Here is a 15,638-nt window from a genome sequence, read left to right on the forward strand (position 1 = left end):
AGAAAGATTCCACTCCCATTTGCACTCTGACACAGATGACCTTGAGGGCACAGATAAATCCCCAGGTGGCCTCAAGAGCTCTTCGGGGAAAGTGCTAACCAACCAGATGACTGCAAAGAAATATGACCCTTTCAAACCCCCACCACCACACACACATCCTGTCAGAATGAATGCTTCCATTACTCCCACCAGTCAACTAAGATGGCGGCGCCTGGAATGGCTACGGCTGCATTGGCTCTTGAAGGCAAATAGTTTTGGGAGGGATAGTAAGGGCTATAGGCCACATGATCAGGAAGATTTTAATGTGTTTGAGCAACATGGTGGAACTAAGGTAACATACGACATACGACCGACAATCTTTGCTGGCATGGGCTGTTTCCAGAGGAGGCAGAGGAGGAGAGGACATGGAGCTTATGGAGCAAAGGAACTGGATGAGGCTGTTGGCAGGCCCAGAGGAAGAGAGAGAGGCTTTTGGAGGAGTTGGTGGCAGCGGCAGCATGCTCCAGGGACGAAAAGAAGCAAGGCCTCTTTAAGGAAAAGGTGGAAGAGTCAGGATCAGAAAAAGGAAAGAAGGCGAGGTTGTCAGAATACAAGCGAATTTGAGGGCTAATCCACATGGAGCCCCATTTCCATCTGTCCTGTGTGCCATCATTCACTCCCTAGAGACTAAAATGGACAATGTGAAATTTTAGCGGGCCACGAACAAGAAGTATATATCGGAGGTGGTGACCCTTTGAGAGCTGTATGCAACGAAATTTCATTTTGATGTATGCCGATTGGTGTACATTCAAAGTGACAATAAAGTTATCATTATCATTACCATCCTCCTGCCAGAACCGATGAAGCTTCTTGGATAAAAAGCTAAACACCTTTTTCCTCAAGGAAAAAACAGTCCAGCTGCCTTTTGAAAAAGCACCTTTGAGACAACTATGATCTGGATGACTGAGAATCTCCACAAACACACAGATGTGCTGAGACATTTCAACTTTTCCTATGGGCACAATAATACATTCTGGGAAAGGGATAGGTAGCTGCAGGCAAGCCAAAGTTATGAATAACTATATAGTACTGTTTGCCTTGTATTGTGCAGGAATGTTGTGTCTTACTAAGGTGAAACTTAGATCACAGAAGAATCAAACAAGCATCTGTTTAAATTATTTTGTTGAAACAAAGTAAGAGAAAAAAAACATATTAGGAGGAAGGATGCATGAGTATAAAGCAAACATGTGCTTTCTTTGGGAATACCAATTGACCAAGATGGTACAAGTGGGAGTTAGAGGAAATTAATTTAAGAAGAAAGAAAAAAAAATCAAAGGCAAAACTTCCTTCCAGTCCTACTGTACCTGACCACATGGAAGAAACCACATTTAAGAGTCCAAGCATCTCTCTCTTCTTAAGTTTTACCAGAACCCCTCCCCCAATAAGGAGCAGAAGCAATGGAAAGCAAAAGATTAGTCAGTATTACATTATGTCATCCACTTAGACTGAGAAAAAGAACAGGAAAGTTGTGGCAATTGTGTTTAAGGAGAAATGGATTACTATTTGAACTATGTGACAAACTATTGTAAGACCGTGATATATTTTTCAGTAAGCCATAACATTTAACATGATGTTAAATATTTCTTTCTATTTAACATACAGAAACACATAGAAATCCTTAGCCGAGTCAGGGGTTGAACCTTGGAAAGGCTGCAGCAAGCATGAAGAACCTAACCCTAACTTCATTGGCATCATGGGAATTTCTTCTCAAAGCATCATTTTCAGATGAAGGCTTTTTCCTCAGTATTGGAAGGCTATTTTTCCACAGATGCTATAATTCTAATTATTTAATCCCTAACTAGTTGATGCAATTTATTTATTTAAAAAAAACCAAAACAGTGCATTATATAGTATTCTTCAACCTTCTACCACAATTGGGACCAGAGTTTCAATTTGTTAAGTTTAAGAGCAGCCAGGGGAGAAAAGAGGACAAAGAAAAGTCTTTGAAATTTCCTTTCTTCCCTCCCTTCCTTATATTTGGAACAATCAGTTGTTAAGGAAGTCCTCCCCAAATGTATGACCTTCTTTCCCATGGTTGCAGTTATTAAATGAATCACATGGTCATTAAACAAATGTGGCTGCCCTCATTGACTTCGTAGTGATCACATGACCCCGGGAAGCTGCAACTATTATAAATATGTGCCAATTGTCAAGCACCCAAATTTTGATCATGTGACTATAGGGATGCTGTGATGGTTGTAAATCCGAGGGCCGGTCACAATCACTTCTTCACTGCCATTCTAATTTTGAATGATCACTAAATGAATGGCTGTTAAGTTGAAAACTACCTGTAGAAGCCTCAATGCATGTAATATCACATCTATTTTAACCATTTTAATTTTCTTAAACAATGACGTACAGTAATATCATTCAATACTTTTCCCCTTTGTCTTTGAATTTCTCTTTTATCAAATTATCATTTCATCCATCTAGTTAATCCTAGTTCATTTCTTTTCCATGTAGTCTCTCCTCTATCTTTAAATCCCAAACTTAAACGATATTTTTTATTAATTTCTGGGAAGTAGTGGAAGATTCATCATAACAGCGAGCTTAGAAATATGTACCTATACTGAAGTGAAAACTAAACATCAAGGAATAACAGTAACATATTTAACAGTTTAGTATAGCTCATGCAGTAATATCCAAATATTCCTAACAGAGTTTCAATATTAATATTGTATTGCACACTAAATTTATATATATTATAGGATAAATGTGTTTGAATATACAGTATATTTTCCATAGTACTGAATGTAGAATTAATGGGTGAAAACAAGCAGTAAAAATTGCATTTTGAAACCCTGTTCGGACTTGTTCAGTTCCCTTGAGCAGACATATTCTTTTTGATGCATGGCAGAATAAAGAGATACTCTGACAAAACAATGTCTAAGAGATGCAAATCTGTTTTTTTCTTCATGTGGAATAGTATAATTCTCTTGTATGATAACAGGGTACACAGCATAGGGATTGTTGCACGTTAACACTAGCTAATAATCCTTGGTATCTATTAGTGAACAGGTGGCCTTTAGAAAAGAGTTTACATGTTCAAAGCACTAATGCACTGAAGTCTCAGCTAATACCAGGATATATCTTGATTTTGGGGGCATTTTAATTCAGCTTTCATGGGTGTGGTATGATCCCATGATTCAATGATCAAAATTACATTGGCTTTATAGACTAAAATTGCAACCTAGACAACAAAAACAGGCAAATTTAAATAATCTATGTCAAGAATTAGCATTTTACAGTTATTATATGGTTCAGAATAACTTGTCTTTCCCTGAATTATATATTACTGAAGTATTTCCCTATGTTCCTAAAGATTATGGCTTCTAGGTACTGCTGTTAGAAGATTAACGTTTTGTAGGGATCTAAGAGTTCTTTCCCATGATAGTACTGCTTTGGATCTTGGAGATATGCTATAATTAAAAAGGTTCATGTAACGGGTCTGTCTTGATATCACATGTCTTTGGGGGAAAACTAGAGTTGGGTGATTGAGCATAAGTTTTATATAGAAAGGCTTGTAGTTTATGCTATGTATGCAGGCACCTGCATAGCAACAGCCACCAGGGGGAGTTGGTCCGAACGGTTTTGGCGGGAAACCCAGTTTCGGTGGGAAACCTAAGGCCAACCCCATTGGCTGTCCGCTTACCTGGCCGGGTATTTAAGGAGGCCAGGTAACCCTCACTCCCCAGTTCGCTACCCCCCACCAATAAAGAGCTGAACTCACACACCGGCTGGTGTCTCTTCCTTGCATCGGACCCACTACACAATAATGGCGACGAAGGTGGGATTGCTGCCGACCAAGAGCTGAAGTCACTGGGGAAATGCTCCGCAAGCTGAAGGGAAAGGCATTTTTCCTTCCTTCTCCCCCACAACCGCCAGCCGACTGGACCAGCCAACCAGGCCACGCCGGTCACCGCATCCGCATCCGCAACCAAGACCACACACCACACCACGACAGAGACCGCAACCGCCCCGCCATGGCAAGAGCCGGACAACCCCGCGAGTTCGACACCCGCCACCCCGAGACCTGGGCCCGTTACCTGGCTCACGTTGAACTGTACATGCGGTTCAATCAGATATCAGAGGACAGTGCGAAGGCGGCAGCCCTGCTCTGCATCGGGGGGGCAGCCCTGTTGGAGATCGCCGCAAACCTGTTCGCCCAGGAGGCCATCAACACCGTCGCGTACCGGGACCTCGTGGCCAGGCTCAACGCCCACTTCAAGCCCCGATGCTCCAAGGTGGCCGCGCAGTCGCAATTCAAAAAAATGGACCAGCGCCCCAACGAGACCGGTGCCAATTTCCTCGCCACCCTACAAGAAGCCACCGTCGCCTGCAGGTTCTTGAACGTGGAGGAGTGGCTACGGGACCGGCTGATCTGCGGCCTACGAGACAGGTGGCTGCAAGAGCGCCTGTTCGAGAGAGAGGGGGTTTCGCTCCAGGAAGCCGAGGATGCCATCCTAGCCCACGAAGCGGCCTGCGGGGCCGTCCAAGCGTGCCAGGAAACCTGGTCCAGCAACCGGGTGACTAGCATCCACCAGCAAAGTGCCACAGAGGAGGACGACCAGAGCATCGACCTCCTCCAGCAGAAGTTGACCCCTGACCAGCGAGACAGATGCCCAGACAAGCCAAGGCCTCCCAGCAATGCCGCCAAAACTCAGAGGTGCGCAGGGTGCGGTGGGAACCACGTGCGCAGCCTCTGCAAGTTCCGGTCCGCCACGTGTCAGGCCTGCAAGAAAACAGGCCACATAGCCACGGTCTGTCGTAGCCGCCACCCCCGAGAGGAGATCCACGAGCTGCAACTGGAGGAACCGCCGTTCGAAGGTACTGGGGCCCCGACCAAAACGCGAATTGGCTATGTTGAGAGCCGGCTGGCCATTAACCACACGGGTAGCCGCCGGCTGCTCAAACCCAAAATTAGACTAACAATCCGCTTGCAAGGTGTCCCTTGCAGCATGGAGCTTGACTCCGGATCAGCGGTCTCGATCATTTCGGACGAGACCCTTAACTACATAACGAGCTGGAGCAAGCAGCGGATTAAATTACGGCCTACAAATTTAACCCTGACCGATTTCCAAAATTCGCCAGTCAAGGTAAAGGGGGAGGCTACCATCTCGGTGGGGTTTAAGGGTCGCGAAGGGCACCTGGATGTTGTAGTGGTAGAGGGCCGAAGAGCCAGTCTGGTCGGGCTAGACTGGTTTGAGGCCCTGGGAATCCCAGTCTCCGGGATCCATCGGATCCAGGGGGACTCCGTCGAGGCCGTCTGCAAGGAGTTCACAGATGTCTTTGACGGGTCGCTGGGCAGATACACAGGGGCCCCCATATCGTTCAAGCTTAACTCGAATGTTTCCCCCATTAGGGTTCAGCCGCAGTGAGTCCCTTTCACACTCAAACACAAAATCGAGCGCAAACTGGATAAGCTGGTGGCCCAGGGAATCTTACAGCCCATAGACGGGGGGGAGTGGGAGACCCCTATCGTAACCCCCCTCAAATCCAATGGGAAATATGGATCTGCGCCGACTATAAGTGCTCGGTGAACCGCGCCCTGAACCCGCACACTTACCCGGTCCCCACGGTCAGCCACGTTCTCGCTTCCCTCCAAGGCGGCGCCATCTTTGCAAGGCTCGATCTTGTGCAGGCGTACCAGCAACTCACAGTTACTAGGGCAACAGCTGACATTCAAACCATAGTAACACACAGGGGGGCGTTCCGGGTGAACAGGCTGCAGTTTGGAGTCAGTGTTGCTCCTGGCATTTTCCAGGAAGTCATGGAGAAGACACTCAAGGGCATCCCAGAAGTCTGCCCTTATTTTGATGACATCCTGATTGCAGGAGCATCAGCAGAGGAACTGGCAGGTAGGCTCAGGGAGGTGCTGTCCAGACTGCACACAGCTGGCCTCAAACTCAAGAGAGAAAAATGCAGCATAGGTGTTCCTTCCACAGAATTCTTGGGGTTCAGAGTAGATGCCAGGGGAATCCACCCCACAGAATCCAAGGTGAGGGCCATCAAACTAGCACCCACACCCAAGAACAAGGCAGAGCTACAGGCATTCCTGGGTCTGCTGAATTTCTACCATGCATTCCTCCCACACAAGGCAGCCATTGCAGAGCCACTCCACAGGCTACTAGACAAGCAGGCAGCATGGGTCTGGACTGCCGCCCACGACCAGAGCTTGAGGGCCCTGAAAGCATTACTGTCGGATAAGTCCACAGTAACCCATTTCATCGAGTCCAAGCCCATTTGCATCGCATGCGATGCATCCCCTTATGGTGTGGGCGCAGTACTCAGTCACCTTGAGCCCAACGGGGCACAAATTCCCATAGCTTATTATTCCAGGACGCTGTCTGAAGCAGAAAGGAACTACGCCCAAATTGACAGAGAAGCCCTGGCAATCGTGGCAGGAATCAAAAAATTCCACGAATACCTGTATGGCAGGGAGTTCACTGTCTACACGGACCACAAACCACTCCTGGGCCTGTTCACAACAGACAGGCAGACCCCCCAAATTCTGTCCCCCAGAATGCTCCGGTGGTCCATCTTCCTTGCAGCCTACAATTGCAAACTGGTGCACAAGCCAGGGAAGGAGATGGGCCATGCAGACGGTCTAAATAGGCTACCCCTAGACACCCCGGATCCAGACCCAGCTCCAGCAATGCAGATCCTAGCCCTGCAGGAATTACCAGAGTGTCCAGTTCATGCCAGGGACATAGCCAGTCACACAGCCACAGACAATATCATGGGCAGGGTACACTCATGGGTTTGCACGGGGTGGCAGGACAAGTCCCCGGGGCCTGAGTTCCAGGCCTATTTCACCAGACACAATGAGATCTCCACGCACAAGGGATGTCTTCTCTGGGGTAGCAGGGTCATCATCCCTACCGCAGTACGGGCCAGGGTATTGGACTCCTTACACAAGGGACACTCGGGGGTGGTCAGGATGAAGGCTCTGGCCAGAAGCTACTTCTGGTGGCCAGGGCTGGACAAGGACATTGAGGAACAGGTCAAGGCCTGTTACACGTGCCAGAGATCCAGGCCAGAAATGCCACACGCACCAGTGCACCAGTGGGAGGCTACACACACACACCCTGGTCCCGCATCCACATTGATTATGCAGGGCCATTCCAGGGCCAACTGTTTTTAGTAGTGGTGGACAGTCACTCCAAGTGGTTAGAGGTAGTCCCTCTTCCCAACATGACCTCGGGAAGGACAATCCAGGTGCTCAGAGCTCTCTTTGCCACACACGGCCTCCCCAACGTAATTGTGTCTGATAACGGACCTCAGTTTACCGCTAATGATTTCCAGGCGTTCTTGAAGGCGAACTGGATTAGGCATGCCACCTCCGTGCCCTTCCATCCATCGACCAACGGGCAAGCTGAACGGATGGTAAGGACAACCAAAGATGCACTCCGGCGCATCATCAGCGGGGACTGGCATCACAGACTGGCAAAATTCCTACTTGCCCAACACACTACACCATGCGTGGGTACCGGGAAGAGTCTGGCAGAACTTCGTTTGGGTCGGCGCCTCATCACAAAGCTGGACCGTTTACACCCAGACCGGTTAGCAGCTGAGACGGGAGAAGGGCGGTATATAAAAACAAATAAAAACAAACAAACCATCATCACCGTCATCGCCATCACCACCGGCACACAGAGTGCTCAACGTGGGAGACCTGGTCTGGGCAAGGAACTACAGGGCAGGACATCCATGGGTTCCGGGGACAGTGGTTGAGAAAACAGGACCCTTTTCTTACATCGTGGGGGTGGAGGGGGACAGACGCATAAGGCGACACATCGACCAGCTCAGAGGAAGGGTCCCTGAGTGCACCACACACACCCAGCAGGAGAGCCACACCCCAGGAGAGGTCAACCCAGCCGGAAACAGCACAGAGCAGGAACCAGAGGAGGAGGGCCTCCTGATCCCAGCTCCTGGCACCCCTGCACAAAGGCCTCTAGAACCCGCGGTCCAAGCCCAGGGCCCAACCACACCCAGACGGTCCACCCGGCCACACAGGACCCCTGCTTACCTGTCGGACTATGTGTGCAAGTAACCTCCACACAGTTGCATTGTTTTTTTAATTGTTGATACAGTGTATATAGTTGTAGTTAGTGCAAGTTGTTAATTGTTAGGTGGCTCTCCTCTAAGGGGGGAGGGGTGTTATGTATGCAGGCACCTGCATAGCAACAGCCACCAGGGGGAGTTGGTCCAAACGATTTCGGCGGGAAACCCAGTTTCGGCAGGAAACCTAGGGCCAACCCCATTGGCTGTCCGCTTACCTGGCCGGGTATTTAAGGAGGCCAGGTAACCCTCACTCCCCAGTTCGCTACCCCCACCAATAAAGAGCTGAACTCACACACCGGCTGGCGTCTCTTCCTTGCGTCAGACCCACTATGCAATAGTTTACATTTTGGTATCTCATAGTAGGTCTTAGTTCAACTTCAGTCAAAAGCTATGAAAAACTGCTGCTAAGCAAATCTTACTTTTCCAATCATTGTATAATACTTTTATATTCAGAAAAAGATCACATAGATGGCATTTTCTTCCATTTTTCGCCTAGTCAGGAAAGATTCAAGAAACATTTGCTAGATAATTATATTCAGCACTTGACTTCTATGATTTACAAATACAGACTAGCATTCATCTTGTACTTAATAAAATGTGACAATATTAATATTAATAATGACCAGCACTAGTTTTGCTACACTGTAGTGTGCAGCAACCAGCATCTGACAATATCCAATGTGAAGTGATCAGTCCTTCATTTCAGGAGTATGCAACCAGTCTGATTATTTAACATCTGACCTTCCAAAAGCATTTAGCAAAATTTATATTAACTTCATGTATTCATTCACTCAATCATGCAAATTACTATGGCCTTCTTTTAACCTTCTGAATTGGAATATAAAGAAAAATGTCATATTAAAATCCAAGTTCAACTTTGGGAAATTTATTTTGCTTTGAAATAGGCAGAGTTTTATATCAATGTAAAAATTTAAGTGTCTAACCAACACTTTCATAAATATTGCAAAATATCAAGTTATTTAAATTCAAATTTATTGTATTTCTAATACAATAAATTTTAATTTAAATCCAGATTTCAGTGTATGGCCTTATACAGCTTCCCATCTCTCAGTTTCTATTTGCAGGTTGGGAAAAATGGCAATGCAGTGATATTATAATGTGTTAACCAAATTCTTATAGCTTACTAATATCAAATATGATATACTATAGACAAGCTCAGGCTCTGTCCTTATAGAAATACCAACAGTTAGAATAACTGGGTTTCCTCCTCAGTGCATAACATTGGTGGAGGGATTTGGATGAAGCTCATCCCTTTCTCCTCAACTCTGTGTGCTTACTTCTACATCTATGAATGGAAACCTTTTCCTAAGCATTGGTGCAGCTGCAAATGATACCCTCTTTTGGCCTACATCAACATACTATTGCTTCTGACCCAACAATTCTGAATTCTGGAGGAATAGTAAGATGAGTTTTTATTGGGGGGGGGAGAGAGAAACTGCAAGAATATTGGATAAATAAATAGATACATGAATGTGTGAGAAAGACAGCAAGGAGGGAAGGAAACTATATAGTCTTCTGGGTGCACTTATTTTTAATCCAGAAACTACCGTGAAATAGTTCAGAAAAAGTTATCCTACTAAGGTATCCCTGGGGAAACATTATCTATTATATCAGGTATAACGCTGTGAGATGAATATAGTACCATCCATTTTTGCTTAGTCTTGACAGTTGGTGAAGAGGACAAAGACTAAAGAAAGTCTCCTGAATATCATTTCTTACCTTTGTGGTCCACAATTTGACAGTCCAATCAAATGATGATGTAACAAACAGATGAGAGAAATCAATTGGACCCACTGCCATGTGGCAGTTGATCCCTGTTACTGGGCCCTGGTGACCTTCAAAAACTTCTCCAATTCCTGCTTTACTGTAGGAAAAAAAATACATTCATTTAGGAAACCTTCATAGTTTTTCTCACTGAAAATGCTATGATACAAGCATTCCATTTTCAAAATCAGCAAGACTAAAATCACCTGTTCTTGCTAAGAAGTTGGGTAACAACTAAACGGTTTTAGTGTATATTTATTTATTTATTTTATTTTATTACATTTATATACCGCCCTTTCCCTGAGGATTCAGGGCGGTTTACAGGGAATTAAAAACCAACAATACAAAAGTTAAAACCAGTTTAAAAAAGATTAAACTTAACCCTGTGATACATTCATAAAAGCTCTGATTTCCTTTTTTGAATAGCATACTATGGCTTTTTCACCTTGAAAAAGACACGTTGAATATATTTGCTGAAATGAGTTGTTTATAAGAAGTATAAAAGCGATATGATGGATAGAATGATAGGTAGATAGAATGATAGATAGATAGATAGATAGATAGATAGATAGATAGATAGATAGATAGCTGAGAGAGAGAGAATTATTTAAAAAACTGCCTGAAGGCATTAATACTGGAAGACCTGCTTGATCTCAGCCATTTTACCACATTGCACATCTACAAAATGCCATGAGCACAATCATATAGCCAAAAAAAAGGGTGTGTGTGTTGGTGGATAGGAGAAAGAGTACCTTCCATGGCGACAAGCTGTGTAGACAGTGCCTTCTTCACTTCCAACTACAAAGTTGTTAACATCTCCAGTTGGGAAAGCCATTCCAGTAACTGCCACTGGCTTGGATTTATTGTATACTAGTTCCATACTCTCCTAAAATAGGTTAGAAACATTTTTTTCAATTGGTTGTTTCTTGAGCACAATAAGGTTGGGAGGGAAGTAATGAAACTTTTCCAGCTGGAAGAATCTACCTGCAGATTCCTGAGGACCTAATAATATTAAAAAGTGTTGCTGGGAAGCCTAGATGAAAGGATGAAGTAGGTCTTTTTCTTTACTTCCAAAAATTCTCTGCAGATCATTGGTTTATGCTACTAATGCTATTTGTTTCTTGCTGATCAATATATTATATTGATGTTTAGTGGTAAGGAAACTGGAATGGAATCTCTGTAGTTTTTCTCTCTTCTACCTACAAAAATCTCCTTGCAGTAGAGGTGACACTAATTACCAAAGTAAATTGCAGCCTTATTTAAGTCTCTGAAACAGCATTTAAATCTATGTTGCTAATATAATAATCTCCACTTCTGATGTTCTTGCACCCAAAATCTTACTTTGGGAATTCACAATTCCCTTCATGTTTATCATATGTGTAGCTTCTACGCCTTTGCCTATAGGTATAAGAAATTGTATCATCCCTGTATAGATTACCTCTTTAACATGGAAATGATCCATTAGTTCCCTAGCTGGAAGGGAACAGCTAATTTTAGTATGCAATCTAACTAATATTAGAGCCATTCCTATTAAGCATAGGCCTAATTAACCACCCATTGACTCTCAGGCCATTTACAAAAGGTAGTTACTCTTTCAAACAGAGTAAGATAGACTTCTATAGGATTTTGCGCAGTAGCACAGCAGCTGAGGAATCACGGGGCTCTGCACCCTAGGGCCAATTTCTAAATGGGCCTGAAGTCACCCCAGAGAGGCAACAAAGAAGGAGGGAACTCCAGCCAACTGCAGAGAGATGGCAGTCGATCCAATCATTTGGGGAAAGCCCTCCAGAAACCAGCAGGAGAAAGGCTAGCTTTACTCCAGATTCTAGCCCAAGCTACAAGCAACCAAAGCCCAAAAGCACTATTTTAAGCTGATTGTAAACAATGTTCTTGGAACTGGGTAAGAATATTGATTTTCTCTCTTCTACTTGATAATTGATTTCCTGGAGAGGAAAAATTTTGGGCTACCTACAAAGTGAGAATTACAAACTTTAGAAATAGATTGACCTTTCTAGATTATAAATACTTACTCAACTGTAACTCTATAGCTGTTTGCAGAGAAAGGGAAACCCTGATTTTTGGCTATCATGGAAAACCAGAGATCTGCAGAAAGAATACACCAAGAAAAAAGAAACACTTTCCAGGAGGAGATGTATGCTATGTTGCAAGTAATTCAAACAACAATGATTTCAAACTACAAGGAAATTAAAAATAACTTTGAAAATATAAATGAATATATCTCCAATTTAATTTTACAACAAAAAACTCTCAGAAAATAAAAATAGAGAGTGAGCAGATAAAACAGACAACTGAATATAAACCAGAAGAAAGAGATTTAAAGATAGAACCTAACAATAAAAGGAAGTATAACTTAACCCAGGTGGAAAAAAACTTGCAGGAAATACTGGATATGGAAAAGATAACTTATACTGTAAGATCACAACATAAGTGAGGACAAGAAAGAAGACTCGATAAAATGGATTACAAAGATGTCAGAATAGTAAGAATTGTATCAATTCAAGATTGGCAAAAGAGAATATTATTGGAAGAAGAGAACATCAAGCAAACCTATTTGGGGATTATAGAATTGTAGAAACTAATTGTTATTGGCTGTTTTTAAATGTAAACCCAGACAACACGTAGTTTACCAAATATTAAGGTGATTATGTTAAAAAATCAATAAAATATATTTTTAAAAATAGGCATCTATAATCTTTATAATCTTTATGAATTTTGATATCTTTGGGATCACTTTCCCTCTATGTTCTGAAATCCCTAGACGTAAATGTGACTCTCCTGGTGACTGGACTCCTGTAAGTAAGTCTATCAGACTCCCTAAATTCTCCTTTACTCTTTATTTCTCCTTTACTCTTCCATTTCTAGCCAATCTTTCCTCTCAGTATCCTCCCAAAGCTGCTCTTCTCTCTCTTTTTTAATCAAAGTTTTTCCTTTTTTCCTCAACATTTATTTAATAATATTGGTCTAATTACCCTAACCTAGTCCCTTTTCTGAATGTGTAGTTTTTCAGAAGGATGAAGAAGGCATTCTCCTAGATCTAAGGAAAATTTGATTCAAGAGGTAAAAGCACTGGAATTTGGGAAGTGATTATGTCATGTTGAGATTCTAGACACTGCATACAGAGAAATGCAGCATAGTTATACATGCAGATAAGCTAAAAGAAGATCCAGTTTCAATAACTTAGAGAAGCACTAGTCAAGAATGACATGGACAGAAATCAAATCAAAGAGAGATCAAGGGAGAAAATCTAAAGCACATAACTGAATTTATAACTCATAATTTGAAATATCTACTGGACCCAATTGGAAATATCTGTTGTTATTATTAGTTGCGAAGTCATGTCTGACCCATGGCGACCCCATGGACAACGTTCCTCCAGGCCTTTCTGTCCTCTACCATCTTCTGGAGTCCATTTAAGCTCATGCCTACTGCTTCAGTGACTCCATCCAGCCACCTCATACTCTGTTGTCCCCTTCTTCTATTGCCTCAATCTTTCCCAGCATTAGGCTCTTCTCCAGTGAGTTCTTCCTTCTCATTAGATGGCCAAAGTATTTGAGTTTCAACTTCAGGATCTGCCCTTCTAAAGAGCAGTCAGGGTTGATCTCCTCTAGGACTGACCGGTTTGATTCCTTGCTGTCCAAGGGACTTGCTGGAGTCTTCTCCAGCACCATAGTTCAAAGGCCTCAATTCTCTGAGGCATTTCCAGCCCTTTTCTCTTCTTTTGCCATGATTGGAAGAGCTAAACTGCCTCATTAAGGCAGGGGACAGGGACACATACAGAGAGGCCAGGACAAATCTGAGAAGAGGCATTAGGATGGTGAAACAACAATATAAACACAAGGTGGAGAACGACTTAGCAGACAACGATCCGAGGCAAGTATGGCAGGGACTGCAGCACTTAACCAACTACAAGGGCAGTACGATGAGCATGGCTAACACCGATGCCTCATTGGCTGAGGAGCTAAATATCTACTTCACTCACTATGAGGTAAAAAGACCAGACCCCGTAGCCTCTGCTGGCCGGCCTTCTGATTCTCAGCCACTCACCTTGTGTGAACACCAAGTGAGAGCTGTATTGAAGGCTGTGAATCCCAGCAAAGCCACAGGCCCAGATGGGGTGCTGGGGATAGTGGTTAGGAATTGTGCCGACCAATTAGCAGGGGTCCTGACAAGGATTTTTAACATCTACTTGCAAAAGCCATGTGTACCATCATGCTTGAAAGCAGCTACCATTGTCCCAGTCCCAAGAAAACTGCAGTTGAGTGCCTGAACGACTACAGACCTATTGCATTAACGTCTGTAGTCATGAAATGCTTTGAAAAATTGGTTCTCCAACATCTCAGGACATGCCTCCCACTGGATTTTGATAAACATCAATTTGCCTATAGGGGGAATAGGTCGACAGACAATGCCATAGCTACTGCTTTACACTCTGTAGCCAGTCATCTCGAGAAACCTGGAAGTTATGTCAGGATGCTTTTTGTTGATTATAGCTCAGCTTTCAACACCATTTTGCTGAGCATTCTCATCGAGAAGCTGACTGACTTGAAATTCTCCCCCGCCATCTGCGATTGGATTCAAGACTTTCTTAGGGACCGGTTACAAACAGTGAGGGTCGGGTCTGCTTTGTCCACCCCCCTGAAGTTTTGCACTGGGTCGCCACAGGGCTGTGTGCTTAGCCCCTACCTGTACTCTTTATACACATATGACTGTGTATCATCTGACCCATCCACTGCGATAATTAAGTTTGCAGATGATACGACTGTGGTGGGTCTTATTACAGGTGGGAATGAGACAGCATACAGGGCGGAGGTACAAAAACTATCCATATGGTGTTGTAACAACAACTTGTACCTGAATATTAGCAAGACAAAAGAGATGGAGCTAGACTTCCGGAGGAAAAAAGAGGAACTTGCCCCACTTTACATTGGGGTGGACTTTGTGGAGAGAGTTTCTGGGAGCCTACCTCTGCAAAGATTTGACCTGGAAAGTTAATAAAACCCAGGTAGTCAGAAAGGGCCAACAGAGGCTTCACTTTCTCAGGGTCTTGCGGAAGAACAGGGTAGAACAATGGCTAATGACCCTCTATTACCGGTCTACTATAGAGAGCATCCTCTCCTATGGTATTGTGGTTTGGTATGCTGGTCTGACAGCCGCAGATAGGAAAGTATTACAGAGGGTAGTGAGCATAGCACAAGACATTGTGGGCTGTTCCCTGACACCACTGGATGACATCGCCAGGGCTCGTTGCCTTGGAAGAGTGAGGAAAATTCTCAGGGATGACTCACACCCTGGACGGTACCATTGGGTAGGAGATATAGGAGTATAGCCAGCCACACCAACAGGCTGAAAAACAGCTTTTATCTGTGGGCTGTTAGGCTTTTGAACGGGAAATAATTTTTATAAACTTTATGCAGAATTGACTTGCGAGGCTGGTGTGTGGTGCAATTAGTTCACATGGTGTAATAAGATGGAGGGTTTGTTGTCACTGTGAATTGGGGGGTGGGAGCACGAAGGGAGGCTCAGCTAATCTCAGTGTATACATGGTTGTACTTTGACAATAAAGGTTCATTCACTCTTTGGCGCTCAGTCTTTCTTATGATCCAACTTTCACAGCCATACATTGCAACTGGGAAGACCATAGCCTTGACTATACACACTTTTGTTGACAGGGTGATATCTCTGCTTTTTAGTGTGCTGTCTAGATTTGCCATAGCTTTCCTCCCCAGGAG

The 15,638-nt window shown here is 44.0% G+C and overlaps 1 protein-coding gene across 1 annotated transcript in view; it reads right to left on the bottom strand.

The window, feature by feature from the left end:
- The window catches only part of DYNC1I1 (dynein cytoplasmic 1 intermediate chain 1), a 215,334-nt gene that overhangs the window by 40,112 nt on the left and 159,584 nt on the right, over window positions 1-15,638 (bottom strand). Inside the window, exons 13-14 of the mRNA XM_083376361.1 lie at window positions 10,641-10,774; window positions 9,844-9,988 (exon numbers count right to left, since the gene is read on the bottom strand). Of these exons, the coding sequence (XP_083232487.1) occupies window positions 9,844-9,988; window positions 10,641-10,774 (279 nt within the window). The remainder of the gene's footprint in view (window positions 1-9,843; window positions 9,989-10,640; window positions 10,775-15,638) is intronic.

Source organism: Vipera ursinii, assembly GCF_947247035.1.
Source record: "Vipera ursinii genome assembly, chromosome: Z".
NCBI lineage: Eukaryota > Metazoa > Chordata > Lepidosauria > Squamata > Viperidae > Vipera > Vipera ursinii.